The 23,985-nt window shown below is 47.2% G+C and overlaps 1 protein-coding gene across 5 annotated transcripts in view; it reads left to right on the forward strand.

Annotated features, from left to right (window-relative positions):
- The window catches only part of RAD54B (RAD54 homolog B), a 95,637-nt gene that overhangs the window by 64,776 nt on the left and 6,876 nt on the right, over positions 1-23,985 (forward strand). For 3 of the 5 annotated variants that reach the window (XM_068122877.2, XM_068122863.2, XM_078780538.1), the window contains one exon: positions 15,950-16,819. In XM_068122877.2, coding sequence (XP_067978978.2) covers positions 15,950-16,170 — 221 coding nt within the window. In that variant the 3' untranslated portion in view covers positions 16,171-16,819. Of the gene's footprint in view, positions 1-15,949; positions 16,820-18,213; positions 18,271-23,985 lie in introns of those variants that run through there. The other 2 variants (XM_078780535.1, XM_068122872.2) reach the window with 2 other exon arrangements.

Here is a 23,985-nt window from a genome sequence, read left to right on the forward strand (position 1 = left end):
CATGGACCAACTTCTATCCACTCATCCCAACTCTCTCTTCCTCATATGTGGTGACTTCAATTGTCATCATGCCACCTGGTTGGGTGTGGGTTCCTCTCTCACCAGTCATGGCACCTCAGCAAAGGACTTCTGTGACTCACTGGGATTGACACAATCTGTCAATTTCCCGACCCGGATCTCAGCCAATGGAGTATCTTCTCTTCTAGACTTGGTTATGACTAACTTCCCTGCTAATGTCTGCTGCTCTTCTTCTGCTCCAATCGGTTCTTCTGATCATGTGCTTGTCAAAGTGGACATCTCTCTGGCCATTCTCAGAGAGCCTCCTCAGCGTCGACGAGTCTGGCATTTCACTCAGGCCGACTGGGACGGTCTTCAAGCAGCCATCAATCGTCTGGATTGGTCTCCCATCTCCACTGCCTCTGACATCAATTCTTCCTGGGAATTCTTCCAAAGCAAACTGATCTCTCTCATGCACAGATTTATCCCATCTCGCCTTCAGTTGTCTTACCCTTCCTCCCGTCCATGGTACACTGAATCTTGTGGTGAGGCAGTTGCCCTGAAACAACTTGCCTTTGCCTCTTGGAAGGCTAATCCAACTGAAGGAAATCTCAGTTCCTTCCACCAAGCTCGGAACAAGTGTGTGTCTACCCTCAGGAGTGCCAGGAAGCACTATCTCTCCTCACTCAAGAATGAACTCTCAAACCTGTCTCCTTCCTCCAAATCCTGGTGGCGTCTGGTCAAATCCGTTTCTGGTGTTTGTTCCCCCTCCATCCCCTCCCTTACCTCAAATGGCCACACAGTTGACATCGCACGTGACAAAGCCGAATGCCTCAACTCTGTGTTTGCCTCAAAATCCTTAGTCCCAAACCCATCTCTCTCTGTTCCCACCTTTCCCAGTCGAACCAAACTGCTCCTGGACTCTGTGACCTTCTCTCCTGACAAGGTGGAGGAGTTTTTGTCAAACCTCGACTCTGATTCTGCAACTGGACCAGATGGCATCAGCCCACGGGTCCTAAAATCCTGCTCTGCCGCTCTATCTCACCCTCTCTCTGTTCTTTTCACCCTATCTTTTGCTCAAGGTCATCTGCCAGCATCCTGGAAATCAGCAAACATTACCGCTTTACACAAAAAAGGTGCAAAAACAGATCCTTGCAACTACAGACCAATCAGCCTGCTCCCAATTATCAGCAAAGTCATGGAATCCATCATTGCTTCGGATATGAAATCTTTCCTCTTCTCCAATGGCTTGATCTCTGATCATCAATTTGGTTTCAGACCAGGTCACTCTACTCTGGACATCCTGCTTCTGCTGTCTCAACAATGGATGGAGGTCCTCAATGCCAAACAGGAAATCAGAGCTGTCTCCCTTGACATATCACGTGCCTTCGATACGGTCTGGCACCCAGCTCTGCTCACCAAACTCTCCTCCTATGGTATCCATGGAAATCTCCATGCATGGCTTGCGGACTTCCTCTCTGGTCGTAGTCAACGTGTGGCCCTGAATGGATTTCTCTCATCTCCCCTTCCCGTTCAGGCTGGAGTTCCCCAAGGCAGTGTGCTGGGCCCTGTGCTTTTTCTGGTCTTTATCAATGATCTCTCCGACTCTCTGGAAAATCCTCTGTATCTCTTTGCTGATGACTCCACTCTCTGCCGCTCCATTCCTCTTCCCTCAGATCGGCAGTCTGCAGCCTCCTCACTCTCTGAAGACCTGGACAAAATCACAGACTGGTCAAACATGTGGAACATGTCTTTCAATCCTGACAAATCTCACACTCTTACTATGTCTCTCCGAAAAGATCGACTGGCCAACCCTCCCATCTACTTTCTCAACAATCCTCTCCAAGAAGTTCTGTCGCTCAAGCTTTTGCGTCTCACCATCTGCCATGATCTTTCTTGGGAAAACCACATTTCCAAGCTGGCCTCCAAAGCCAGTCACCGACTGGGCATCCTCCGTCGTGCGAAGTCCTTCCTAGGCACACCTGAGATCCTCACCACATACAAGGCTTTCATCCGCAGCTCAATGGAATACTGTTCTCCCCTATGGGCTGGTGCTCCTGCCTCACACCTGGCTCGGCTTCACGCTGTTGAATCCAAAGCTTTCAGAATCATTGGAATCTCCCGCGATGAAGCTATCTCTGAGGGCCTTTCACTCACTCACCGCAGGCAGGTAGGTGGTCTTTCTGTCTTCTACCGACTCCTCTCCGGCCTTGCTCCCCCAGCTCTCTCTGTGCTCTGTCCCCCAAATATTCCTACAGGTCGCACAAGATCTGCCAGCCACCCTCTGATGGTTAAACTGCCGAAATCTCGGCTCTCTGCTCACCTTCACTCTTTCATTCCTCTTTTCTCCCGCCTCTGGAACAAACTCCCACACTCACTTCAATCACACTCCTCCCTCCAGGTCTTCAAAACAGCTGTTCACCACCATCTCTTATCTTCCCCCATCCAAAACCTTGATCTTTTCTACCCCCACTAATTCACCCCAGATTCACCTTGTTTGAAATTCCAACTTCTTTCCTGGAAGTCTTGGCAGTGTCCATATGTTTTATACCTCTCCCACCCCCCCCCCCTTCCCATGCCTCCCCCCCAAAGCCCTCTCCCTCCCACAGTTCTCTCGATCTCTCCATGTCTCTCGGTCCCTGCTCTCAAATGTTGTGTTTGTGTCCTTCCCCCTCTCTCCCCATCTTGTCTACCGCTCCCGATGTTATTTGTTTTGTGTGTCTGTTTGTCTTTCTGTGTGATTAATGTTCGCTCTTTCACGAGCCTCGATCTTGTATACAAAAAAAAAAAAAAAAAAAAAAGGAAGCGAAACTGCCAGTAGAGATGTGTCGGAAGTTCATTCATGACTATAGGAAGCCAAACTGCTAATAGAGAGGTGTAGGAAGCTCATGCATGGCTATAGGAAGCCAAACTGCCAGTCGAGAGGTGTCGGAAGCTCATTCATGGCTAAACGATGCGAAACTGCCAGTAGAGAGGTGTCGGAAGCTCATTCATGACTGTAGGAAGCGAAACTGCCAGCAGAGGTGTGAAGGAAGCTCATTCATGGCTATAGGATGCGAAACTACAAGTAGAGAGGTGTCCGAAGCTAATTCATGGCTATAGGAAGCCAAACTGCCAATAGAGAGGTGTCGGAAGCTCATTCAATGCTATAGGAAGTCAAACTGCCAATAGAGAGGTGTCGGAAGCTAATTCATTGCTATAGGAAGCCAAACTGCCAGCAGAGATGTGTTGGAAGCGAATTCATGGCTATAGGAAGCCAAACTGCCAAAAGAGAGGTGTCGGAAGCTAATTCATGGCTAAAGGAAGCCAAACTGCCAGTATAGATGTTTAGGAAGCCAATTCATGGCGTTAGGAAGCCAAACTGCCAGTCGAGAGGTGGATGAAGCTCATTCATGGCCATAGGAAGCCAAACTTCCAATAGAGAGGTGTCGGAAGCTAATTCATGGGTAGAGGAAGCCAAACTTCCAATGGAGAGGTGTAGGAAGCTCATTCATGGCGAGAGGAAGCCAAACTGCCAATACAGATGTGTAGGAAGCTCATTCATGGCGAGAGGAAGCCAAACTGCCAGTAGAGAGGTGTAGGAAGCTAATTCATGGCTATAGGAAGCGAAACTGCCAGTAGAGAGGTGTAGGAAGCTAATTCATGGCTATAGGAAGCCAAACTGCCAATAGAGAGGTGTCGGAAGCTAACTCATGGCTATAGGAAGCCAAACTGCCAATAGGGAGGTGTCGGAAGCTCATTCATGGCTACAGGAAGCGAACCTGCCAATAGAGAGGTGTAGGAAGCTCATTCATAGCTATAGGAAGGGAAACTGCCAGCAGAGAGGTGCAGGAAGCTCATTCATGGCTATTGGAAGCGAAACTGCTTGTAGAGATGTGTTGGAAGCTCATTCATGGCTATAGGAAGCCAAACTGCCAATAGAGAGGTGTAGGAAGCACATTCATGGCTATAGGAAGCCAAACTACCAACAGAGAGGTGTAGGAAGCTCATTTATGGCTATAGGAAGCGAACCTGCAAATAGAGAGGTGTCGGAAGCTCATTCATGGCTATAGGAAGCGAAACTGCCAGTAGAGAGGTGTCGGAAACTCATTCATGGCTATAGGAAGCCAAACTTCCAATGGAGAGGTGTCGGAAGCTCATTCATGGCAAAAGGAAGTGAAACTGCCAGTAGAGAGGTGTTGGAAGCTCATTCATGGCTAAAGGAAGCGAAACTGCCAATAGAGATGTGTCGGAAACTCATTCATGGCTATAGGAAGCCAAACTTCCAATGGAGAGGTGTAGGAAGCTCATTCATGGCTTTCGGAAGCGAAACTGCCAATAGAGAGGTGTCGGAAACTCATTCATGGCTATAGGAATCCAAACTTCCAATGGAGAGGTGTCGGAAGCTCATTCATGGCTATAGGAAGCGAAACTGCCAATAGAGAGGTGTCCGAAGCTCATTCATGGCTATAGGAAGCCAAACTTCCAATGGAGAGGTGTCGGAAGCTCATTCATGGCTAAAGGAAGCGAAACTGCCAATAGAGAGGTGTCGGAAGCTCAATCATGGCTATAGGAAGCGAAACTGCCAATAGAGAGGTGTCGGAAGCTCATTCATGGCTATAGGAAGCGAAACTGCCAATAGAGAGGTGTAGGAAGCTCATTCATGGCTATAGGAAGCCAAACTTCCAATGGAGAGGTGTCGGAAGCTCATTCATGGCTTAAGGAAGCTAAACTGCCAATAGAGAGGTGTCAGAAGCTCAATCATGGCTACAGGAAGCGAAACTGCCAATAGAGAGGTGTCGGAAACTCATTCATGGCTATAGGAAGCCAAACTTCCAATGGAGAGGTGTCGGAAGCTCATTCATGGCTATAGGAAGCGAAACTGCCAATAGAGAGGTGTCCGAAGCTCATTCATGGCTATAGGAAGCCAAACTTCCAATGGAGAGGTGTCGGAAGCTCATTCATGGCTAAAGGAAGCGAAACTGCCAGTAGAGAGGTGTCGGAAGCTCATTCATGGCTAAAGGATGCGAAACTGCCAGTAGAGAGGTGTCGGAAGCTCATTCATGGCTATAGGAAGCGAAACTGCCTGTAGAGAGGTGGAGGAAGCTCATTCATGGCTACGGGAAGCCAAATTGCCAATGGAGAGGTGTCGGAAGCTAATTCATGGCTAGAGGAAGCCAAACTGCCAATAGAGAGGTGTAGGAAGCTCATTCATGGCGATAGGAAACCAAACTGCCAGTAGAGAGGTGCAGGAAGCTCATTCATGGCTAAAGGAAGCGAAACTGCCAGGAGAGAGGTGTAGGAAACTCATTCATGGCTAAAGGAAGCCAAACGGCCAGTAGAGAGGTGCAGGAAGCTCATTCATGGCTAAAGGAAGCGAAACTGCCAGGAGAGAGGTGTCGGAAGATAATTCATGGCTAAAGGAAGCGAAACTGCCAGTAGAGAGGTGAAGGAAGCTCATTCATGGCTATAGGAAGCTAAACTTCCAATAGACAAGGGTGTAGGAAACTCATTCATGGCTCGAGGAAGCGAAACTGCCAGTAGAGATGTGTAGGAAGCTCATTCATGGCTATAGGAAGCGAAACTGCCAGTAGAGATGTGTAGGAACTTCATTCATGACTATAGGAAGCCAAACTGCTAATAGCGAGGTGTAGGAAGCTCATGCATGGCTATAGGAAGTCAAACTGCCAATAGAGAGGTGTAGAAGCTCATTCATGGCTATCGGAAGCCAAACTGCTAATAGAGAGGTGTAGGAAGCTCATGCATGGCTATAGGAAGCCAAACTGCCAATAGAGAGGTGTAGGAAGCTCATTCATGGCTATAGGAAGCGAACCTGCCAATAGAAAGGTGTCGGAGCTAATTCATGGTTATAGGAAGCCAAAGTGCCAGTAGAGAGGTGTAGGAAGCTCATTCATGGCTCGAGGAAGCGAAACTGCCAGTGGAGAGGTGTAGGAAGCTACTTCATGGCTATCGGAAGCCAAACGGCCAGTAGAGAGATGTCGGAAGCTAATTCATGGCTATAGGAAGCCAAACTGCCAAAAGAAAGGTGTTGGAAGCTAATTCATGGCTACAGGAAGCGAAACTTCCAATAGACAGGTGTAGGAAGCTCTTTCATGGCGAGAGGAAGCCAAACTGACAGTAGAGAGGTGTAGGAAGCTAATTCATGGCTATAGGAAGCGAAACTGCCAGTAGAGAGGTGTAGGAAGCTAATTCATGGCTATAGGAAGCCAAACTGCCAATAGAGAGGTGTCGGAAGCTAATTCATGGCTATAGGAAGCCAAACTGACAAAAGAGAGGTGTTGGAAGCTAATTCATGGCTACAGGAAGCCAAACTGCTAATGGAGAGGTGTCGGAAGCTAATTCATGGCTATAGAAAGCGAAACTGCCAATGGAGAGGTGTAGGAAGCTCGTTAATAGCTGTAGGAAGCCAAACTGCCAACAGAGAGGAGCAGGAAGCTCATTCATGGCTATAGGAAGCGAAACTGCCAGTAGAGAGGTGTCGGAAGCTCATTCATGGCTAAAGGATGCGAAACTGCCAGTAGAGAGGTGTCGGAAGCTCATTCATGGCTATAGGAAGCGAAACTGCCTGTAGAGAGGTGGAGGAAGCTCATTCATGGCTACGGGAAGCCAAACTGCCAATGGAGAGGTGTCGGAAGCTAATTCATGGCTAGAGGAAGCCAAACTGCCAATAGAGAGGTGTAGGAAGCTCATTCATGGCGATAGGAAACCAAACTGCCAGTAGAGAGGTGCAGTAAGCTCATTCATGGCTAAAGGAAGCGAAACTGCCAGGAGAGAGGTGTAGGAAACACATTCATGGCTATAGGAAGCCAAACGGCCAGTAGAGAGGTGCAGGAAGCTCATTCATGGCTAAAGGAAGCGAAACTGCCAGGAGAGAGGTGTCGGAAGATAATTCATGGCTAAAGGAAGCGAAACTGGCAGTAGAGAGGTGAAGGAAGCTCATTCATGGCTATAGGAAGCAAAACTTCCAATAGACAAGGGTGTAGGAAGCTCATTCATGGCTCGAGGAAGCGAAACTGCCAGTAGAGATGTGTAGGAAGCTCATTCATAGCTATATGAAGCGAAACTGCCAGCAGAGAGGTGTAGGAAGCTACTTCATGGCTATAGGAAGCGAAACTACCAGTTGAGGTGTGTAGGAAGCTCATTCATGGCTATAGGAAGCGAAACGGCCAGTAGAGATGTGTAGGAACTTCATTCATGACTATAGGAAGCCAAACTGCTAATAGAGAGGTGTAGGAAGCTCATGCATGGCTATAGGAAGTCAAACTGCCAATAGAGAGGTGTAGAAGCTCATTCATGGCTATCGGAAGCCAAACTGCTAATAGAGAGGTGTAGGAAGCTCATGCATGGCTATAGGAAGCCAAACTGCCAATAGAGAGGTGTAGGAAGCTCATTCATGGCTATAGGAAGCGAACCTGCCAATAGAAAGGTGTCGGAGCTAATTCATGGTTATAGGAAGCCAAAGTGCCAGTAGAGAGGTGTAGGAAGCTCATTCATGGCTCGAGGAAGCGAAAATGCCAGTGGAGAGGTGTAGGAAGCTACTTCATGGCTATCGGAAGCCAAACGGCCAGTAGAGAGATGTCGGAAGCTAATTCATGGCTATAGGAAGCCAAACTGCCAAAAGAAAGGTGTTGGAAGCTAATTCATGGCTACAGGAAGCGAAACTTCCAATAGACAGGTGTAGGAAGCTCATTCATGGCGAGAGGAAGCCAAACTGACAGTAGAGAGGTGTAGGAAGCGAAACTGCCAGTAGAGAGGTGTAGGAAGCTAATTCATGGCTATAGGAAGCCAAACTGCCAATAGAGAGGTGTCGGAAGCTAATTCATGGCTATAGGAAGCCAAACTGACAAAAGAGAGGTGTTGGAAGCTAATTCATGGCTACAGGAAGCCAAACTGCTAATGGAGAGGTGTCGGAAGCTAATTCATGGCTAAAGGAAGCGAAACTGCCAATGGAGAGGCGTAGGAAGCTCGTTAATAGCTGTAGGAAGCCAAACTGCCAACAGAGAGGTGCAGGAAGCTCATTCACGGCTATAGGAAGCGAAACTGCCAGTAGAGAGGTGTCGGAAGCTCATTCATGGCTATAGGAAGCGAAACTGCCTGTAGAGAGGTGGAGGAAGCTCATTCATGGCTACAGGAAGCCAAACTGCCAATGGAGAGGTGTCGGAAGCTAATTCATGGCTAGAGGAAGCCAAACTGCCAATAGAGAGGTGGAGGAAGCTCATTTATGGCGAAAGGAAGCCAAACTTCCAGTAGAGAGGTGCAGGAAGCTCATTCATGGCTAAAGGAAGCGAAACTGCCAGGAGAGAGGTGTATGAAACGCATTCATGGCTATAGGAAGCCAAACGGCCAGTAGAGAGGTGCAGGAAGCTCATTCATGGCTAAAGGAAGCGAAACTGCCAGGAGAGAGGTGTCGGAAGCTAATTCATGGCTAAAGGAAGCGAAACTGCCAGTAGCGAGGTGAAGGAAGCTCATTCATGGCTCGAGGAAGCGAAACTGCCAGTAGAGATGTGTAGGAAGCTCATTCATGGCGATAGGAAACGAAACTGCCAGTAGAGAGGTGCAGGAAGCTCATTCATGGCTAAAGGAACGAAACTGCCAGTAGAGAGGTGCAGGAAGCTCACTCATGGCTAAAGGAAGCCAAACGGCCAGTAGAGAGGTGCAGGAAGCTCATTCATGGCTAAAGGAAGCAAAACTGCCAGGAGAGAGGTGTCGGAAGCTAATTCATGGCTAAAGGAAGCGAAACTGCCAGTAGAGAGGTGAAGGAAGCTCATTCATGGCTAAAGGAAGCGAAACTGCCAATAGAGATGTGTCGGAAACTCATTCATGGCTATAGGAAGCCAAACTTCCAATGGAGAGGTGTAGGAAGCTCATTCATGGCTTTCGGAAGCGAAACTGCCAATAGAGAGGTGTCGGAAACTCATTCATGGCTATAGGAATCCAAACTTCCAATGGAGAGGTGTCGGAAGCTCATTCATGGCTATAGGAAGCGAAACTGCCAATAGAGAGGTGTCCGAAGCTCATTCATGGCTATAGGAAGCCAAACTTCCAATGGAGAGGTGTCGGAAGCTCATTCATGGCTAAAGGAAGCGAAACTGCCAATAGAGAGGTGTCGGAAGCTCAATCATGGCTATAGGAAGCGAAACTGCCAATAGAGAGGTGTCGGAAGCTCATTCATGGCTATAGGAAGCGAAACTGCCAATAGAGAGGTGTAGGAAGCTCATTCATGGCTATAGGAAGCCAAACTTCCAATGGAGAGGTGTCGGAAGCTCATTCATGGCTTAAGGAAGCTAAACTGCCAATAGAGAGGTGTCAGAAGCTCAATCATGGCTACAGGAAGCGAAACTGCCAATAGAGAGGTGTCGGAAACTCATTCATGGCTATAGGAAGCCAAACTTCCAATGGAGAGGTGTCGGAAGCTCATTCATGGCTATAGGAAGCGAAACTGCCAATAGAGAGGTGTCCGAAGCTCATTCATGGCTATAGGAAGCCAAACTTCCAATGGAGAGGTGTCGGAAGCTCATTCATGGCTAAAGGAAGCGAAACTGCCAGTAGAGAGGTGTCGGAAGCTCATTCATGGCTAAAGGATGCGAAACTGCCAGTAGAGAGGTGTCGGAAGCTCATTCATGGCTATAGGAAGCGAAACTGCCTGTAGAGAGGTGGAGGAAGCTCATTCATGGCTACGGGAAGCCAAATTGCCAATGGAGAGGTGTCGGAAGCTAATTCATGGCTAGAGGAAGCCAAACTGCCAATAGAGAGGTGTAGGAAGCTCATTCATGGCGATAGGAAACCAAACTGCCAGTAGAGAGGTGCAGGAAGCTCATTCATGGCTAAAGGAAGCGAAACTGCCAGGAGAGAGGTGTAGGAAACTCATTCATGGCTAAAGGAAGCCAAACGGCCAGTAGAGAGGTGCAGGAAGCTCATTCATGGCTAAAGGAAGCGAAACTGCCAGGAGAGAGGTGTCGGAAGATAATTCATGGCTAAAGGAAGCGAAACTGCCAGTAGAGAGGTGAAGGAAGCTCATTCATGGCTATAGGAAGCTAAACTTCCAATAGACAAGGGTGTAGGAAACTCATTCATGGCTCGAGGAAGCGAAACTGCCAGTAGAGATGTGTAGGAAGCTCATTCATGGCTATAGGAAGCGAAACTGCCAGTAGAGATGTGTAGGAACTTCATTCATGACTATAGGAAGCCAAACTGCTAATAGCGAGGTGTAGGAAGCTCATGCATGGCTATAGGAAGTCAAACTGCCAATAGAGAGGTGTAGAAGCTCATTCATGGCTATCGGAAGCCAAACTGCTAATAGAGAGGTGTAGGAAGCTCATGCATGGCTATAGGAAGCCAAACTGCCAATAGAGAGGTGTAGGAAGCTCATTCATGGCTATAGGAAGCGAACCTGCCAATAGAAAGGTGTCGGAGCTAATTCATGGTTATAGGAAGCCAAAGTGCCAGTAGAGAGGTGTAGGAAGCTCATTCATGGCTCGAGGAAGCGAAACTGCCAGTGGAGAGGTGTAGGAAGCTACTTCATGGCTATCGGAAGCCAAACTGCCAGTAGAGAGATGTCGGAAGCTAATTCATGGCTATAGGAAGCCAAACTGCCAAAAGAAAGGTGTTGGAAGCTAATTCATGGCTACAGGAAGCGAAACTTCCAATAGACAGGTGTAGGAAGCTCTTTCATGGCGAGAGGAAGCCAAACTGACAGTAGAGAGGTGTAGGAAGCTAATTCATGGCTATAGGAAGCGAAACTGCCAGTAGAGAGGTGTAGGAAGCTAATTCATGGCTATAGGAAGCCAAACTGCCAATAGAGAGGTGTCGGAAGCTAATTCATGGCTATAGGAAGCCAAACTGACAAAAGAGAGGTGTTGGAAGCTAATTCATGGCTACAGGAAGCCAAACTGCTAATGGAGAGGTGTCGGAAGCTAATTCATGGCTATAGAAAGCGAAACTGCCAATGGAGAGGTGTAGGAAGCTCGTTAATAGCTGTAGGAAGCCAAACTGCCAACAGAGAGGAGCAGGAAGCTCATTCATGGCTATAGGAAGCGAAACTGCCAGTAGAGAGGTGTCGGAAGCTCATTCATGGCTAAAGGATGCGAAACTGCCAGTAGAGAGGTGTCGGAAGCTCATTCATGGCTATAGGAAGCGAAACTGCCTGTAGAGAGGTGGAGGAAGCTCATTCATGGCTACGGGAAGCCAAACTGCCAATGGAGAGGTGTCGGAAGCTAATTCATGGCTAGAGGAAGCCAAACTGCCAATAGAGAGGTGTAGGAAGCTCATTCATGGCGATAGGAAACCAAACTGCCAGTAGAGAGGTGCAGTAAGCTCATTCATGGCTAAAGGAAGCGAAACTGCCAGGAGAGAGGTGTAGGAAACACATTCATGGCTATAGGAAGCCAAACGGCCAGTAGAGAGGTGCAGGAAGCTCATTCATGGCTAAAGGAAGCGAAACTGCCAGGAGAGAGGTGTCGGAAGATAATTCATGGCTAAAGGAAGCGAAACTGGCAGTAGAGAGGTGAAGGAAGCTCATTCATGGCTATAGGAAGCGAAACTTCCAATAGACAAGGGTGTAGGAAGCTCATTCATGGCTCGAGGAAGCGAAACTGCCAGTAGAGATGTGTAGGAAGCTCATTCATAGCTATATGAAGCGAAACTGCCAGCAGAGAGGTGTAGGAAGCTACTTCATGGCTATAGGAAGCGAAACTACCAGTTGAGGTGTGTAGGAAGCTCATTCATGGCTATAGGAAGCGAAACGGCCAGTAGAGATGTGTAGGAACTTCATTCATGACTATAGGAAGCCAAACTGCTAATAGAGAGGTGTAGGAAGCTCATGCATGGCTATAGGAAGTCAAACTGCCAATAGAGAGGTGTAGAAGCTCATTCATGGCTATCGGAAGCCAAACTGCTAATAGAGAGGTGTAGGAAGCTCATGCATGGCTATAGGAAGCCAAACTGCCAATAGAGAGGTGTAGGAAGCTCATTCATGGCTATAGGAAGCGAACCTGCCAATAGAAAGGTGTCGGAGCTAATTCATGGTTATAGGAAGCCAAAGTGCCAGTAGAGAGGTGTAGGAAGCTCATTCATGGCTCGAGGAAGCGAAAATGCCAGTGGAGAGGTGTAGGAAGCTACTTCATGGCTATCGGAAGCCAAACGGCCAGTAGAGAGATGTCGGAAGCTAATTCATGGCTATAGGAAGCCAAACTGCCAAAAGAAAGGTGTTGGAAGCTAATTCATGGCTACAGGAAGCGAAACTTCCAATAGACAGGTGTAGGAAGCTCATTCATGGCGAGAGGAAGCCAAACTGACAGTAGAGAGGTGTAGGAAGCGAAACTGCCAGTAGAGAGGTGTAGGAAGCTAATTCATGGCTATAGGAAGCCAAACTGCCAATAGAGAGGTGTCGGAAGCTAATTCATGGCTATAGGAAGCCAAACTGACAAAAGAGAGGTGTTGGAAGCTAATTCATGGCTACAGGAAGCCAAACTGCTAATGGAGAGGTGTCGGAAGCTAATTCATGGCTAAAGGAAGCGAAACTGCCAATGGAGAGGCGTAGGAAGCTCGTTAATAGCTGTAGGAAGCCAAACTGCCAACAGAGAGGTGCAGGAAGCTCATTCACGGCTATAGGAAGCGAAACTGCCAGTAGAGAGGTGTCGGAAGCTCATTCATGGCTATAGGAAGCGAAACTGCCTGTAGAGAGGTGGAGGAAGCTCATTCATGGCTACAGGAAGCCAAACTGCCAATGGAGAGGTGTCGGAAGCTAATTCATGGCTAGAGGAAGCCAAACTGCCAATAGAGAGGTGGAGGAAGCTCATTTATGGCGAAAGGAAGCCAAACTTCCAGTAGAGAGGTGCAGGAAGCTCATTCATGGCTAAAGGAAGCGAAACTGCCAGGAGAGAGGTGTATGAAACGCATTCATGGCTATAGGAAGCCAAACGGCCAGTAGAGAGGTGCAGGAAGCTCATTCATGGCTAAAGGAAGCGAAACTGCCAGGAGAGAGGTGTCGGAAGCTAATTCATGGCTAAAGGAAGCGAAACTGCCAGTAGCGAGGTGAAGGAAGCTCATTCATGGCTCGAGGAAGCGAAACTGCCAGTAGAGATGTGTAGGAAGCTCATTCATGGCGATAGGAAACGAAACTGCCAGTAGAGAGGTGCAGGAAGCTCATTCATGGCTAAAGGAACGAAACTGCCAGTAGAGAGGTGCAGGAAGCTCACTCATGGCTAAAGGAAGCCAAACGGCCAGTAGAGAGGTGCAGGAAGCTCATTCATGGCTAAAGGAAGCAAAACTGCCAGGAGAGAGGTGTCGGAAGCTAATTCATGGCTAAAGGAAGCGAAACTGCCAGTAGAGAGGTGAAGGAAGCTCATTCATGGCTCGAGGAAGCGAAACTGCCAGTAGAGATGTGTAGGAAGCTCATTCATGGCGATAGGAAACGAAACTGCCAGTAGAGAGGTGCAGGAAGCTCATTCATGGCTAAAGGAAGCGAAACTGCCAGTAGAGAGGTGCAGGAAGCTCATTCATGGCTAAAGGAAGCCAAACGGCCAGTAGAGAGGTGCAGGAAGCTCATTCATTGCTAAAGGAAGCGAAACTGCCAGGAGAGAGGTGTCGGAAGCTAATTCATGGCTAAAGGAAGCGAAACTGCCAGTAGAGAGGTGTCGGAAGCTCATTCATGGCTATAGGAAGCCAAACGGCCAGAAGAGAGGTGTAGGAAGCTAATTCATGGCTAGAGGAAGCCAATCTGCCAGTAGAGAGGTGTAGGAAGCTCATTCATGGCTATGGGAAGCGAACCTGCCAATAGAGAGTTGTAGGAAGCTCATTCATAGCTATAGGAAGCGAAACTGCCAGCAGAGAGGTGTAGGAAGCTCATTCATGGCTATAGGAAGTGAAACTGCCAGCAGAGGTGTAGGAAGCTCATTCATGGCTATGGGAAGCGAACCTGCCAATAGAGAGGTGTAGGAAGCTCATTCATACCTATAAGAAGCGAAACTGCCAGCAGAGAGGTGTAGGAAGCTCATTCATGGCTATAGGAAGCGAAACTGCCAGTAGAGATGTGTAGGAAGCTCATTCATGGCTATCGGAAGCGAACCTGCCAGTCGAGAGGTGTCGGAAGCTAATTAATGGCTATGGGAAGCCACACTGCCAATAGAGAGGTGTAGGAATCTCATTCATGGCTATAGGAAGCCAAACTGCCAATAGAGAGGTGTCGGAAGCTAATTAATGGCTATGGGAAGCCACACTGCCAATAGAGAGGTGTCGGAAGCTAATTCATGGCTGTAGGAAGCCACACTGCCAATAGAGAGGTGTCGGAAGCTAATTCATGTCTATCAGAAGCGAAAATGCCAATAGAGAGGTGTCCGAAGCTAATTCATGGCTATAGGAAGCCACACTGCCAATAGAGAGGTGTCGGAAGCTAATTCATGTCTATCGTATGCCAAAATGCCAATAGAGAGGTGTCCGAAGCTAATTCATGGCTATGGGAAGCGAAACTGCCAATAGAGAGGTGTCGGAAGCTAATTCATGACTATAGGAAGCCACACTGCCAATATAGAGGTGTCCGAAGCTAAATCATGGCTATCGGAAGCCAAAGTGCCAATAGAGAGGTGTCCGAAACTAATTCATGGCTATAGGAAGCTCATTTATGGCTATAGGAAGCTCATTCATGGCTATAGGAAGCTCATTCATGGCTATAGGAAGCCATACTGCCAATAGAGAGGTGTCGGAAGCTCATTCATGGCTATAGGAAGCCAAAATGCCAATAGAGAGGTGTCCGAAGCTAATTCATGGCTATGGGAAGCGAAACTGCCAATAGAGAGGTGTCCGAAGCTAATTCATGGCTATAGGAAGTCACACTGCCAATAGAGAGGTGTCGGAAGCTAATTCATGTCTATCGGAAGCCAAAATGCCAATAGAGAGGTGTCCGAAGCTAATTCATGGCTATGGGAAGCGAAACTGCCAATAGAGAGGTGTCGGAAGCTAATTCATGGCTATAGGAAGCCACACTGCCAATATAGAGGTGTCCGAAACTAATTCATGGCTATAGGAAGCTCATTTATGGCTATAGGAAGCTCATTCATGGCTATAGGAAGCTCATTCATGGCTATAGGAAGCCACACTGCCAATAGAGAGGTGTCGGAAGCTCATTCATGGCTATAGGAAGCCAAACTGCCAGTAAAGAGGTGGAGGAAGCTCATTCATGGCTATAGGAAGCGCTTGACTAGTTATTTTGTCCAAAGGCTGTGCTACCAAATATTAAATCTGGGGTGTCAATAATTTTGTCAATGCCATTTCTTTTTATTTAATGATTTAAAAGGATATATTAAGTTCTGAATCAAAAACAAACATTCTGTAATATTAACAGTGAAATAAAGAATTGTGGAGACCAAATACTTTTGTCAATTTCAACTTATTTTTCGAGAAAATTGTGAGTTATTTGAAAAAAGTGCAAGGGTGCCAATATTTTTGGCCACGACTGTATGGATCACGTAATAATGTCTGCCTGAAGCTTCTCCAGATGCTGTTGAAGATGTGAGCCTTGGTTACAGCATGAAGAAGTTTTGAACTTTCTTGAAAACATGACTCATGATCTCGAACTTGAATGTTGCGGCTGTGGCTTTACTGGCACCGTTTAGTGAGACTAACGTTGCAACTCAATGTTGTTTCATCACTGTTGTTTCGAATTGTAACCATTAATACACTTGGATTACTTGCTCATCTTTCTTGAAATGTCCCTGAGATGTTTCTGTAATTAAAGGGTCTGAATAAATTTGTCGCTCTTGCAAAGCCCGGACCTCAGGGAGGGCGGTCCCTTTGGTCTGTTAACCAAATGATACAACTCTGCTAATTGTATATCGTGGAACATTCACAAGTACATATATCGGTATTCTTTTATATTTCAGAATTTTTCTTTGTTTAATCATTTTAATCATCTCACGTCGGATACTGATGGAATGATGTAAACTCTGTGCATCTGCAGCAGCCAAAGACACAGATCAGCAGTCGGCCCAGGCTTGTCAAGTCAGACGAGGATTACATAAGAAGAAGCCTGTGGTGGAACTTTCCATGTCAGAGTTGTTGTCTTGGCAGCACGTGTGTGCTGCCAGCCTCGATGTCCTACCAGATCCTTTTATAAAACAGGCTCTCTCCGACATCACCTTTGTCTTCCACAACGAAAACAACCAGCGACCGACAGCCTAGGAAACGTCCAGGCTTGGCCTCTGGCCTAAAGCGGGTTATTTAGGCCCTGTGCAGTTTTTCCAGCTCGCGTTTAAAATTATTACCGACACGGCACTTTTGTTCATGACCAAGTTAATGAAAAATCCCTGCTTTATATTGTGTTGTTGTATCTTGTTGTGAATGTAGATGCTGCTTGTCAGACTGTGATAATTTTTGGGTTGAGGGGCTTTCTATTTATTGTGTAAACAAATATGGCGCCATCTCTAAACCTCCTCACACCACTCCCTCCCCGATCACGTCTTATCTATACGTGCCCCCTTCTCTCACTCCCTTTACTCTTATCTCTCCACGACCTTCATTTACCTTTGCACCCTGGTGCCCCCTTCTCCCCATTGACCTTAACTTCTGCCACTCCTGCCCCCTCATTGCTGTTACTTCCGTCCTCTCCATCCCATTACTCCCACACCATCCCCTCCCTCCCGTTACTCCTGCTTCCTCCATCCCGGTACTCCCACCCACTCCCGCCCTTTACTCCCACCCACTCCCGCCCTTTACTCCCACCCACTCCCGCCCTTTACTCCCACCCCCTCCCACCCTTTACTCCCACCCCTCCCACCCCCTCCCGCCCTTTACTCCCACCCCCTCCCGCCCTTTACTCCCACCCCCTCCCGCCCTTTACTCCCACCCCCTCCCGCCCTTTACTCCCACCCCCTCCCGCCCTTTACTCCCACCCCCTCCCGCCCTTTACTCCCAACCCCTCCCACCCTTTACTCCCACCTCCTCCTGACCTTTACTCCCACCTCTGCCTGACCTTTACTCCCACCTCTGCCTGACCTTTACTCCCACCTCTGCCTGACCTTTACTGCCACCTCCTCCTGACCTTTACTCCTGCCTCCCGTTATTCCCGTCCCTCTTAACCTTTACTTCTACACTTCTGATATTTTCACTTCTCTATCTCTTTCATATTCTTCTCATTTGACAAGTGTACGTAATAAATAGATTGCTCGTATGTGCTATTGCTCATGAACGTGTGTAGTTTGTGCAGGTTTTATCTGCAGTGAAAGTTTCTATAATAATCAGCACATTCTGCTGATGGTTGTGCAATTTGGCTTTAACTGCGGTAAGTTTTAAGTTATGTGCACGTTTACCTGACTTCGGCCATTTGCCTGATTTGCACTTGATTTGTTTTTAATGTTTTAAGGTCCATATTTTGGTTGCAAAGGCCCAATAAACGTGCTTTGTTTGATTGCGTCATCCTGTCAATGTGACACCCCTAATACAATAGATCGCCATGAACAATGGAGCGAAACGCATTGTCCGTATTGCAAACAGGTTTGAGTGACGTAATCGCGCCGTGTAATTGTGACCGGCATGTAATTGCGACCCATGACGCCATCACGCAGCTAATCATATAGGAATCGGAGCATGGAGCCGCATCGAATACGAGCGGTAGGCGCCGTCTCGGGAGCCCAGGAGCTGCGCAAACGACGACCCCGGACCGACTGGCTCCATGAGGACACGGTGCTGCTGCTGGACGCTATGCGGGACCTCCGGGTGCTGAGGCGGCTGGACGCGCGGCGAGAGCGCAAGCGGAGCATCTTCGAGTCGGTGCGCGTGCAGATGGCGAGCCGCGGGGTGGCGTACTCCACGGACGCCATCATGAACCGCTGGAAGAACTTGCTCGACCGGTACCGCTTTGTGAGGAAGGGTCGGGAGAGCGCCGGACCACGAGCGCCTTCGTGGCCTTTGTACGACAAGGTCGAGGAGACTCTGGCGTCGCGCTGCCGCTTGCCGGTGGGAGCCGCACTGAGAGAAGAAGAAGAGGAGGGGGCTATAAGAAGGGGGTGGTCGGGGGTCATGCCGAGATCAATGATGGGAAATGCAGTGGGAGTTGAAAAATGTTGTTGAAATGCGATGCCCAACTCACGGCTGATGGGTTGTAATTGTCAATGTACAGTACGTACAGTATATTTTGTTTGCCGTTACACTATGGGGTTAGATTGCCAAAGCAAAGGTACGGTTGGTTGTAAGAGGTGAAACGGATCCAGTGTTTCTCTCCTGCAGGAATGCCCATGTATCCACGACACGGAGATGAGCTACAGCGGACGCTGTCATTCCCGGGTAGGTAACTATTACTATGAGGCGATGAAAAGAGTTCCCTATGGGGGCTGTCTATTTATTATGTACGCACACATGGAGGAACTTGAGGATGCTTTAGTTGGTGGGTTACCTTTTCTTTGGTAATACATGCAATTAACGATAAACGGGCCTATAGGATGGCCTAGACTAGAGGCATGCACACCTGTTGCAGTGTAAGCTGTCTAGCCTGGGTTGGAATCCCGACCCAACTATAAATTGTCTTTCCAGCGTTTCACAGGCAAGGTGATTCATCGGTGTGTGGCCGTTACAAAGTAGGCGAGCTATCGCCGGCACCATGGCAAAATTCCTGCCCTTACCGACAGGGGGCACTGCATCAGCGGCACAGCCACGCCCTCAGAAAACAGCAAGGGATTCCAGAGCATCAGAGGTTGATTACGCAGATGAGGAGCAAGACTGGGCCCAAGACAATGCCTTGGGCATCTCCAGCCTCGACTGAGGGAAGGGAGGAGAGGGTTCCAATGATGGCAACACGTTTATAGTGCGAGTGGAGGAAGTCAGAGATCAAAGAATGAAAGGGACTTTGTATGCCCAAGCAGAGAGCCTGGGACGCTAGACTGTCGGATGCCCGAGCTATGTCCAAGGAGATTGTCCTGACCTCTTGATTGAGATCAAGAGCCTCCGACCATTGCTGAGAGAACAACGGAGTTGAGCGAGTATATGGAATCCAAACTCATGGCCACAGATCGGGTTGTATGTGTACAGGAAAGACTTGATATCAACAGCAATTATGGATTCCATGACTTTGCTTGTAATTGGATGATTAAGCTCATTGGTCTGGGTTGATATGATCTCTTTTTGCACCCTTCTTATGGATGGGAGTGATGTTTGCTGATTTCCAGGTCGTTGGGAGGTGACCAAAGGACAGGCTGAACAGGACAGACAAAGGGGAAGCACGAATGGCATAGTAAGGTTGATGCAATCTGGACCAGTCTCCGAAGCAGGATCAAGGCTGGACAGAACTTTCTCTACCTTCTTAAGTGAGAATGGGATGGGTTGGGTATATGAGATTTGGAGGCAAAGAGTTTAAAGATTTTGCTTTATCTCTGGCAGCATCTGCAGTAGTGCCATTTGAGGTGAGGGAGGAGATGGAGTGGGAGCGTACACCAAAAATGGACTTCACAAGGTGTCACCATGGCTTGGAGAAAGGCGACTAGTTGTAGAGTTCAGCCTCAATATGTCGAGTTTTCTGGCTTGCTGCAGGATGGACACACACCTGAGCCTTACGGCATTAACTAAAGTTCCCGTCAGTTGGGTTAGCTTTCCATCTTGAGAAAGGTAGCTGCTTGACCGCAACCTCCTCTCCACAGGAAGTAGGCATTTGTGAAAGTATTCCCAGGTTAAATCATTACCAGGTGCTATGGAGATGGTCACCTCATTCTTTTGTTATAGGGCAGATTGCAATCCCCACCAATAGGCCTGTACGAACGGCTATATCATGCATCATCGATGTTGTGCCAGAGAGACATGGGCTTTGACAAGAACGTGGTCAGAAGAGCCAAAATGGAGCAGAAGAGGAACGGGAGAGATCGTATGGAAAGTTAGTCTTACGACTGTATATCGAGGAGGGAGGATGTACCACTTGCAGAAATCCGAGTTGGAAAGTCGCAGCAGGACAGACTCACAAATTAGGTCAGACTCTTAGGTTGCAGAAACATGCAATATCATGTCTGGTTGCTACAGAGGTCACACCGAGCCACTTGACATGGTCACAGTTGAATTCACGGCAGATGAAATAGAGGTATATAGAGTCATCCTCATTATGCGGACGGTGTACCATGTAGACAAACAAGAGGTGGTTGTGGAGAGGTATTTCTATGTCGGAGGACAGTTTGGAGGAGTTAGTGTCAGCAATGGCATTGAGGAACAGATGTTTTGGCATCGATGGCAACACCACCTCTGGAGGTGGGGAGGGGAAGGGCCTGTCAAAGTGGAACAGAGAGTAACCTGAAGAGAGAGATTGGGAAAGGTAGAATGGACACCTTGAATATTGGTGTACCACAGTGATGGGGAGATGAAGAGTTGATGGTGTGTGGGATTGGGTGCATGATGGATAGACCGGATTCATATCCAGTGGATCCCCAATTCTGTCAAATGAAGACAAACATTGTGACCAAGACGGAACAAAGGGTTATTAAAAACACAAATGAAAGTAGAAGGAAGTGATAACAGGTAGAATGACATCATCATTTTTCCATGTAACAAAAAAAAACCACAATCGGTGCTTTTTGAGAAGTATAATCGAAGGAAAGCATGAGATACCTGGGTTTGATTCCTGGTCGGGGCGTGTAATTTCCCCACATATATCAATTTAGTTATTTCAAATCCTATTCATTTATATAAAAGAATGAGAGGAGGACACCCAGGATAAAAAGAGAGATTGCATGTTAGATTTTGGGCCTGAAGCCTCAATGTTATATGTAGCTGAGGCCTTGCCAGACACGAGCACCAATTTGACCCGACAGTTTAATAGGCACGATAGGCCAAATGGCCTTTACCTTAATGTGACGGTGAGTTCAATTGGGGTTGAAATCGATTGGCAAGTGGTGCCAGCAAACTGACAGAACATGACAGGCAGCAATTATTATCCTGCACTCGTGAAGCGAAAAGCAGGGTTACGCAATCGGTTACGTACGTCTGGCGTACGTACGTGTGGCATAGGTGTGTGTCTGCATTTTAAAAATTCATTTTCCTGGCAAACGTTGGGCCAATTGGCACGAAATTTTACCATAGAAGCGCCTCTGCCTGTAGGATTTTAGTGATAATTATGATGTCATCGGTCACATGGTACAGACGCCATCTTGGAAAAACGTTACACCTCCATATCTCCGAAACCACTCGATGGATAAAATTGAAAATGGCTCATTGTCAAGTACTCCCCATGGGAAATAAGATATGTTAATGATTATGTAATCGGTGCCTTCATTATGACATCATAATTTGACAAGTACAACGCTTGATCAGATCAGTATGGAAAAAAAAATTCCCCGTAACTGTTGGTCCGGATGGACACAAAATTGACCGCCTCCTCCTGTAGGATATTTTAATCTATCTATAATTCCAGTAATCTCTGTGTGTGTGTGTGTTTGTCTGTGTGTTTGTCTGTGACCGCTGTTTCTCGACAACCACGGGTCCGATATACTTTAAACTTGCCAGGTATATTGCTGGGGACCCGAGGATGTGCCTTTTCAAGGTTTCATATTAATCGGAGAAGTAGTTACCGAGCTATGGCGATTTCTTTACCAAACTCCGCAAGCCGTTCGCTTTGGACCAAACCATTTCATGTAAATAGAGGGGGGGGGGGGTTGTCACCGTACTCGCAAGCCGTTCGCTTTGGACCAAACCATTTCATGTAAATAGAGGGGGGGGATTGTCACCGTACTCGCAAGCCGTTCGCTTTGGCTTTGCGAATGGACCAAACCATTTCATGTAAATAGAGGGGGGGGATATAATTTTAGATATATATATATAGTACGGGCATGCCCTAGTAATAATAATGACGCCATAGGTCATGTGGTAAGGAGCCATCTTGGGAAAACTGAAAAACGTTGCACCTCTATATCTCTGAAACCGCTCCATGGAAAAAAAGAAAAAAATGTGGTTCATTGTAAAGAACTCTGCATGGGGAATACAACAAACAACAGGCATTTTAAGGCCATTTTCCCTGCGAGAGTGGGGGTTAGCCTTGCAGGCCCCATGACAATCTTCTCCATTTTGCCCTATTTTCTGCATCTGCCCTTGATAACCCCCTTGCCCGCATTTCTTCTTCCACCATCTTTAGCCAAGTCTTTCTCGGTCTTCCCCGTCCTCTACTTCCTTCTACATTCATTTCCATCACTCTTCTCAACCAGTCACGTTCATCCTTCCTCACCACATGACCAAACCATCTCAACCTGTTCCTCTTCACAGCATCAATCACAGGCTCTATTCCCATCATCTTTCGCAATTCATCATTTGTCTTCCTCTCTCTCAACGATACTCCGCACATCCGTCGAACCATTCGCATTTCCACCCTTTCCAACCTTCGTTGCTGCTCTACGTTCATTACCCATGTCTCGCTCCCATAAATCATAACACTTGTCACACATGCAGCATATCCCTGGTAGTAAGGGAAACATATGAAAATCTGTTAACTAAATTGTTACCAAAAAATTTCTTCACCAATATGTTTGTAAAGGTGTGTAATAACATGTGTTAAAATGTTGAAGGTCAACTCCCGTGGGAAACCCAGAAAAAAAGCTGTTGAATTCGGGTACCGAAAAATTATTTTCGAGAATTTTTATTTTTTTTAATCGGCCCTTAAGTAACTTATGAGGGGTCAAACAAGGGTTTTTCATGATTCTGAGTTGATTGTTAACATTTATATTTCACCACAGACACTCCTTTGTGGAAAAATAATTTCTAAATATATCTCATTTTCTACTTTGCAGGACATGGAGTCTAGCAATATGGATGAAGACGTTACTCCACCTGTGCTCAATTGCTTCATCTGTGCACGCTCGGATACACCAGCTGAAAGGCTCATACAGGCAACTCCAAAGGGATACTCAACTTTATTGAAACAAGCAGAAACTGTCGAAAATGTTACTGTTGTGGAACGTATGAAGGAGGCTCAAAAGGAAGGAAAACTGAGGTACCACCAGAAGTGTAAAAATGATCTGTACAACAACTTTGTTGCAACCACCAAGAAGTCAGCTCAAGCATCAAAGGCAGAGAAAGAGTCATCAAAGTTGAAGAGAAGACGCACTACTTGTGAGTTCAATTCATCAACTGGCTGCAGTTCTAGAAGATCACAGTCAGTTGACCTCCTGTATAAGGATGTATGCATTCTTTGCAACCAACCAGCCCAGCTCTACAAAAATAATCCAGCACAAGCTAGAAAGAAATACAGAGTGCCAGATAATTTGACTGCAGATACACTGAAGGCAAGCTTGCTGAAGACAGCACGGAGTCGCGGGGATGACTGGGGCACTGAAGTCACTGGACGCCTGGAAGGGATCGACGACTTGGTAGCAGAAGAAACACTGTACCATTTGCGATGCAAACTTATGTTTGCGAAAGGTGACAGTTTGTCCAAGACTGATGAGGAAGGAAAAAGGAAGAGAGGACAGAGGAGTATTGATGAGGAGCGAGAGGCAGTTTTTATTGAATTCTGCGAATGATTAGACTCAGAATTAGAGCATGGGGTAATGAACATGGACCAAGTCCATGAAAAGCTGCAGGAGTTTGATCAGTCACCAGAGAAGAGCCTTTCTTATTCAAAGCATTGGCTAAAGATAAAACTTCTAGAGAAATACGAAGACACCTTGTATTTCACAACACAGGAAAGAAGGGCAGATGTACTCTGTCTCAAAGATGGCACCGACAATATTCTGCGAGTGCATCATGCTAATCTTGACCATGGAGATGAGAAGACTCAGATCATAAAGACGGCACTCAAGTTCATATCCAATGATATTGCCTTGATTGATTTAGGTCCAAAGTCATACCCCACCACACACAGTATGACTGACATCGATAGTCAGCTGACACTTGTTCCTGCAAGCCTTCAGATGTTCTTGAGACCGATTGTCAAGACAGACGAAAGAGTTGCCGTTTGGGGGCAGAATTTTATTAAGGCCTGTCGACCTCGGTCTGGAGTATTGCCACACCAAATGGGGCTTGCCATACAACTTGATC

Source organism: Myxine glutinosa, chromosome 1, assembly GCF_964187855.1.
Source record: "Myxine glutinosa chromosome 1, kmMyxGlut1.1, whole genome shotgun sequence".
Lineage (NCBI taxonomy): Eukaryota > Metazoa > Chordata > Myxini > Myxiniformes > Myxinidae > Myxine > Myxine glutinosa.